This window comes from Aythya fuligula, chromosome 24 (assembly GCF_009819795.1).
Source record: "Aythya fuligula isolate bAytFul2 chromosome 24, bAytFul2.pri, whole genome shotgun sequence".
Taxonomy (NCBI): Eukaryota; Metazoa; Chordata; class Aves; order Anseriformes; family Anatidae; genus Aythya; species Aythya fuligula.
Window position 1 is genome coordinate 1,472,458 of NC_045582.1, and position 7,394 is coordinate 1,479,851.

General features: G+C 59.4%; 1 protein-coding gene across 1 annotated transcript; it reads left to right on the forward strand.

The window, feature by feature from the left end:
- Positions 1-3,646: 3,646 nt before the first annotated feature.
- On the forward strand, positions 3,647-5,781 carry NXPH3 (neurexophilin 3). Its single transcript, XM_032202791.1, has 2 exons — positions 3,647-3,778; positions 5,045-5,781. The coding sequence occupies exons 1-2, from the start codon at positions 3,722-3,724 to the stop codon at positions 5,774-5,776; spliced, it is 789 nt and encodes a 262-aa protein (XP_032058682.1). The 5' UTR covers positions 3,647-3,721; the 3' UTR covers positions 5,777-5,781.
- Positions 5,782-7,394: the final 1,613 nt, after the last annotated feature.

Genomic DNA, 7,394 nt, shown 5'->3' on the forward strand with positions numbered 1-7,394 from the left:
GTCCCACTAGAGGGCAACAGAAACCCAGGAAAGGAGCCGCGGAGCCGGGCTGAGCAGCAGCAGAGGGGAGGAAGGGCCTTGCGGCACGGCCAAGGCTTCCTTAATTCAGCTTTCAGCCAAATCACGCCTAAAAATCGCAGCTGCTCCCTCCCCAGCCGGGATGCGCAAGGGCATCGCAAGAGGCTGCGTCCTATGGGGCGTCCTCCTTCTCCCCCAAAATCTGCCCCTGCTCCCTGCCATCGCAGGAGCATCTTTCCCTGAATGTCAACGCCCCCCCTGCACGCAGAAAAAGAAGTTTCCCCAAGCCCAGGGAACATGCAGGAGATGCTTGATTTTTGGAAATATGTGCGAGCCGAGGGGATGCTTTTACAGCAGTCTCTGGAGCCCCGGCTGGGGTGGCCAAAGCCTCGTGCTCGGTGCTGCCCGAAGGAAGGAAGCTGGAGGAGCCCCATCACGGCCCCGACAACGAAGAAGGAGCAATTTTGATCGCTTTGGATCTTCTTTTTTCCCCCACTCTGGCAGCACCAGCTGGAACTGCAGCTTTGGAGCTGCCCAGCCAAGCCAAAGGCAAAAAATAAAAAATAACTGGCACCAATTAACCTCATCACCAATTAACCCCATCCTCGTCAGCCACCTGCAAGAGGCCAGAATGCCCCTTCCAACCCCTCCTGTGACCCTCCTGGGGAAAAAAACAACAGGGAAAGGAGTTTTCTTTACCAGTGCTAAAAGCAGCACCCGGCCTTTCCATTCCCTCCTCCCACCGGGAATATTTTCACCGGGCTTTTCAAGGAAACCCGTCCCCAAATGCTGGCCCAGGGCTCCCCCAGATGGGTTCATTTCCACTGAGGAGGTCCCAATTCTGCACGGGAGGTGCAGGAGCCCACTTCTACTGCACGAGCCCGTCGGATGGGTGGTGTCCCCTGGCTGGACCAGGGGACATGTCCCCGCCACCACCCTGGAGAGGTGGCAGCGCCAGCGCCGTGCTCACCATGCAGGGGCTGTTTAAGCAGCTCCGGAGGGAGCCATCGTGGCACCAGACGAGCTGGAGCAGCTCCTAAATCAGCCCTTCTTTATGCCGCTCCAGTTCCCAGCTCCCTCTGAACACCAGAAAACCCAGAAAGTCGCATTAAATCACTTTTATCCTCGCTTTTATCCCCTGTTCTTCCTCCTCGTCCTGAGCCGCCCTGCCATCAGCCTGGCCTCGCAGCCAAATCAGAGCTGCCCAGATGCTCCCCCAAAAACCCTCATCCCCCCAAAGCAGTGCCATGAACAGGTGGGACACATCCAGCACCACGGGGGGGACGTGGACCATGCGGTGCTGATGACTCCAGGCAGGCTGGGCATGAGCTGCAGTGCTTGGGGTGATTTAAAAGCAGGTGGTGGCTCGGGCATTTGGAAGTTTTGTGAAGATCTTTTCTCGAAATCACTGTAGTTAGAGCCGTGCAGCCTATTAAAGGTGGCCAGCACGCCGCTGGGGCCAGGACAGTGTTAGTGCTCCCGTATATCCTCCACTGCTGTGTTCCTGCTGGTTTTAGGAGGCCCCAGGGTCCTTCCAGCACCACTCCTGGATGAATATTCTGGATCTCAACAGCCCTGGGAGCTTTGGGGTGGGATTCGCCACCCGTTTGCTCCCTTTGGCACAGGTTGGATGGGGAACTGGGCTTGTCTGGCTCCTGTCCTTCCATGAGCATTGAGGCTGGGTCTTGTCTTCCATGCCCCAAAATGCCACCACTCCACGGGAGGGAGTGCCATCGAAACAAATCCATCTGAGACCGTAATCCCAGCCCGCTTCTGATGCCCAAACGATGCAGGGAGCAGGCAGCAACCACCACGCAGCCTCCTCGCCCACCTTCCTCCCTCCCTCCCCGCCCCAAAACTGCGAGAGAAGCCCTCCCTGTCCAGGTCCCAGCATCTCAAGCACAGTCGAAAGCTGGAGCGGTTTGCTGTGCAGATGGGAGTGCTAGCAGGGCACTCGGTGACAGCATCCTGCCAGCCAAAACGTGCTCTTTTCCCCGTAGTTTGTTCATTTTTAGCAGCGCTGCGGGATCTGGCTTCCCAAAGGGGCTCAGGAAAAGGGGGAAATGTGGCAAGGATGCGGGAAGGAAGGTAACGGGCTGCAAAGGAGAGGAATCATTGCCGGGGGTTTGAGAAAATCCTGGGCGTAATTCAAGTCCTGTCCCTGGCAAGTTACTCCTGTACTGCAACTTCTCCCGCTGAAAGATGGGAAAAGGACAACTGTTCCCTTCCGTGAAACAAACCCAAACGAGCAAGGCTCTGTCGGTCTGGTACAGCAAAGCCAGCCGTTGAGTTCTGTTTCCTTTTTAAGCGCCATGCAGCCTGCCATGCCTTTACTGCTGGAATAAAGAAGGAATCAACCCGCCTGGCTTGGTCGGGGGAACAGAATCTGTGTTTTCTTGTTCCTTTTTTTAATTTCCCAAGTCTAAGGAGCGGTGCCCGGCACTGCCACAATTCATCACCTCCCCGGTGCCGTGCAGAAGGGAGGCAGGAACGGCACCGTCTAGAGAAACAAAGTCACAACTAAACTGGAAATAAACTTCCTAGCCAGCCCGCGCCTTGCAGAGGTGCGAGACCCTCGGGGGAGGAAGGAAATGTTCCGCAGCCCTTTAGAAGGGGCCAGCTACGGACTCGTCCCCTCTCTCTCCAGATCAAAAGGTCCCAGAAATATTTAATTCTCTCTTTTTCATGGTTTTAAGGACGGGGAGAGAAAGCAGAGTGCGCAGCCACGTGGCGGGGGGAGGAAGCACTGCTGCAGCAACCCAGTATTTATGAACCCCAAATGAATCCCTCCCCAATAAATCGAGGCCCCACGACTCGGCCAACACCTCCAAAAGGGCACAACACGAGAGAGAGCCTCCCTGTGCCCTGTCCTCCCATGGAGAAGGAGCCTTTTGCTTTTTCCTTAATGGTCAGAGCGGAGGGACCCGATCCTGCGGCGGGCGAAGGCTGGCAGAAGGAGCCTTTTGCTTTTTCCTGATGCCCAGGACGGGGAAGAGCCGAGCCCGGAGGCAGAGCATCCTCCACAATCCCCTCATCCCCTTGGTGCCAGACCAAGCTCCCCAAGGACAGGCTGGGGCACCCCTGGCCGTTTCCCACCCCGATGCGCTCCCTTCGCTCCGCTTGCCCCCCACCAGCCTGGGATGCTCCTCTGGGGTCCCAAGGGAGACTCCTTCACCCGACGGCTGCCCAACCTCATCCTCGGGCACCCCGCACACCCCATAGAGCCCTTTGGGACCCCCCCCATTCTCTCCTAGGGGGGGCTGCTCTGGGGGTTGGCTGCCTTGCAGGCACCAAAGGGTTACGCTCGGAGGTGCCGCTCTGCGCTCCAGGCACCTGGAGGGGAGGGAGGGAGGGATGGATGGAGAGGAGTTTTCGTCGAGGCTCCAAGAAGGCAGCGAGGAGCGAGCAGGAGCGGGCAGGAGCGCGGCGGCAGCAGGTGAAGCCACGGGGGGAGCCGCCACCGCCACCCGGTCCCGTTCGGCTGCCACCATGGGTCGGGGGGGGGCCCTAGGAAGCGGCTTATAAAAAGGGGGACACCCCCCCCCCTTCCCCTTCCCCTGGCTGACGTCCCCCTCGCTCAAAGAGAAGGGAGGGAAAAAGGGAAAGGAAAAAAAAAAAAAAAAAAAAAAAAAAAAAAGCAAAACCCACCCAAAGCCGCTCTAAAATTGAGGGAAGAGCGAAGGCGGGCGGCATCGGCTGGAAAATGCATTTCCCTCGGAGCTGCATCGTCCTCCTCATCCAGGGGAGCATCGCGCTGCTGGTGAGCGGCTGGGGGAAGGGGAGAGGGAAAAGGGGGGGCTGCAGGGGACGGGGAGGGGGTGTCGGGCAGCCGAAGGGACCGGGCAGCCTTAGAGCCGGGATCATTTCCCAAATCGTTTTATCCTCTTCCCCCCCCCCCCACCACCATCCCAATTCCCCCACTCCCCCCCCAAAAAAAAAAAAAAAAAGCATCCCAAAACTTCTGCTGTTTTGCAGCGGGTGGGCAGAGGGCAGGGTGGGCTCACGGATGGGGCTGGAGATGGAAGCGTCGTGTCCCCACCCCGATCACCCCAAAAAGCTGTAGCCTCCCCCCCGTCCCCGGGCACCGCAGCCTTGGCACGGCTGCTGGGGGCAGCCCCTGGGTACCCCCGGGCTGGGGGACACCGGCACAGGCTGCCACCCACGAGGCCACCCTCGGCTTCCTCGCCGAGCTCTTTGCACCCCGGGGATGGCAGCGAACATCTGCCCGGCTGCTCAGCACCCCCAGCTCCTCACCGAGCCCTTGCTGGGATCCCCAAACCCCTGGTGCTTCTCCCCAGCACGAGGGGGCTGCAGCATCTGCCTCCTGCCAGGACAGATGTGGTGCTGGGCGCCCACTGGGTGCCCACTGGGTGCTCACTGGGTGCCCGCTCTGCCAGCACCCCCAGGATGCCAGCAGGGCAGCCCCTGCCAACGCTTTTTTTTTTTTGGGGGGGGGCCGTGGCTGGTACTAAACAGAGCCCCCAAGCCAGCAGGGAAGGGAGGAGAGAGGAGTTTGTGGGGAGCCCGTGCGTGGCCGGTCAGGCGCTGGCATCTCCCCGGGATGGGGAACTCACCTCTGCTGCTCCTGGCCGCAGCAAGGTTTGGAGGTCAGGAGAGGGGTCCACGGGAGGTGCTGGCAGCAGCAGAACTGGTGTAAAAGCCACCAGGGCACCTTCGCCACGGGTATACCTGGGCACCCTCCCCCGTAGCACCCCGTGTCCCCAGCAGCGAGCCCCCGGGTGCCGAGAAAGGTGTCCCCACGGGGCTGTGAAATTCACCTGCCCCAGCGCCTCTCACCCCAAAGGGGGGAAAAAAAAGGAAGGGAAAATATGCTGCCAGAAGGGCAACGGGGGTTATAGAGAGAAGCAGAATGGGAAGACGGGAGAAAAGGGAAATAAGGAGGGTATGGATAAGGAAAGAGGATGGCTGGGTCACGCCTGGAGACATGGGGTGAGCAGGGAACGAGGCTGGGCCAGGGGCAGGCACCCACCGCCCGGCTTTCACTCTCCACCCTTGCTGCCTTCAGGTGAGCTGCGGCCAAGAAGAGCCAGGGGAAGGTGCAGAGCAGCACGAGCCCAAGCCCCAGGAGAGAGCCCGAGCGCAGAAGGCGAGGGGGCTGCTCTCCCCAGAGACCCTCCTGGCTCCAGCCGTGCTGCAGAACGTGACCCTGGTGGAGCTGGTGAGCAGCTCGCGGGAGCTGTGGGATATCCTGGATAACCTCTCGGAGCGGGACCATGCTCCTCATCCCAGAGACCGGAGGGATTTGGGGCCAGCCTCGGGCAAACTGAAAAAAATTTTCGGCTGGGGAGATTTCTATTCCAACATCAAGACGGTGAAGCTGAACCTGTTGATCACGGGGAAGGTGGTGGATCACGGCAACGGCACGGTCAACGTCTTCTTCCGCCACAACTCGACGGGGCAGGGGAACATCTCCGTCAGCCTCGTCCCCCCCACCAAGGCGGTGGAGTTTGACCTGGAGCAACAGATCTTCATCGAGGCCAAAGAATCCAAAATCTTCAACTGCCGCGTGGAGTACGAGAAGGTGGACCGCGCCAAGAAGACCACGCTCTGCACCTACGACCCCTCCAAGACCTGCTCCCACGAGCACACCCAAAGCCACGTCTCCTGGGTCTGCTCCAAGCCCTTCAAAGTCATCTGCATCTACATCACCTTCTACAGCATAGACTACCGGCTGGTGCAGAAGGTGTGCCCCGACTACAACTACCACAGCGACGTGCCCTACTACCCCTCGGGATGAGGAGCTCTGCCCAGCTCAGGATCCCCCGGTGACGAGGGGGCGCTGGGGGGGGCGGGGGGAGGGCTGGGGGATGGTTTTTAAGCGGGGTGGGAGCGCAGCGGTCCCTAAAAAAAAAAAAAAAAGCAGAAGCGAGGAAGGAAGAGGAAGGGATTTCTGTTTTACCCCAAAAGCTCCAACGTCAAGAGGAGGAGCCGTAGGCGATGGGGTAACGGCGTTGCTAAAGCTGGCGTGGATCCGTGGTCTTTGGAGACGGGGTCTGAAACTGGGATAAAACAAAACAAAACAAAAAAAAAGGACGTAAACCACAATCAGGACTTGCGTTTTCTCAGTGCAATAATGGATTTGCCTGGATCTAGGCTGCGTGGTCCTGAAAGGGCGGCGGCCAGGGAAAGGTCGCCTCCGGGAGCGGGCTCATAGGGTCTGGAGCCGGGAGAAGACCCCAGCAGGGACAAGGGCACCCGACCCACTCCGGGGGCTGGAAGCCAACCGTGGGCAGCCCCCTCGTTTGGGTGCCAGGAGGAACCAGAGCTGGGTTTTCCCCACACATGGGACAGCCCTCGGGGTGCAAAGGGCCGCGGGGACAACAGCGGGGCAGGGGGGTCCCTTCCCGGGTGCCACCCCACCGCAGCTCCCGGCTTTCGGGGACCGGGCCCCGCTGGCTCCAGCGGCTCGAGAAATCCTGGTCGGATCTGTCAAATCTGCTGACACAATATATGATTCATGTGTTTCCCCTGACACCGTGTGATTCATGCGTTTCCCCTTCATCTCATCCGTGCTTCCCAGCGCGCCGCCCGGCTCCCCCAGCGCCCGCTCCCCCCCTCGCCTGCGGGGTCTGCAGCGCCCGGGTGGCCAGGAGCACACGGGCACTCGAGCCCTGGCTGTAGCATTTCATTTATTTTGAAGGAGAAAAAAAAATAATAATAATGATAGCATTGTCCTTGGGAAAAGAATAAAGTTTTTACGGTGGCACTAAGGCAGGTCAAGTGTTTTTTCCTGCGAGCTAGCTCAGCCTCGCTGCGGGGTAGGAGGAGGAAAACAAGAGGGGACAGGAGGGAACGAGGCACAGGGCAGGGCTGTGACCTGGCTTGGCTTCTCCCTGTGCCTGCACTCTGCTCTGCTCAGATTCATCTGGACTCCTTCTCCCCAAAAATGAGCGGTGGGGGGCTGCCGGGACACAGCCCCCTGCCTCTGCCACTTCCAGCAGCACGCTTGATTGCTGTTGCTGGGGCTAGGACCAGGTCTGTGCCCCCACTGGGTGTTCCCAACCTTCCCTGAGCATCCAAACACCCAGCTCCTGCTTTGCCTGGGGGCACATTGGCTCCTACAAAGGGAGGAGGAAAAAAAAAAAAAAAAAGCAGCTTCCCCCTCCCTACTGTGCCTTTTGCCCCCAGATTCTCCCTATCCAGCGCACCAGGCCAGCTTAAGGCAACAAATCCCCTTAATCCAACAAAACCCCAGCCCGTTTATTAGCTGGCTATTACCTCCAGGGCAGGTTTTATGCCTCAGCCTTGACAAGTCCAATTCCTTCCTTCGCTACAGACCGCGGCCAGGTTTGCTGGGTGCTGGTGCGCAGCCGCCAAGTTTCCTTGCGTGCACTTTTAGAGCCAGGCAGAAGCCA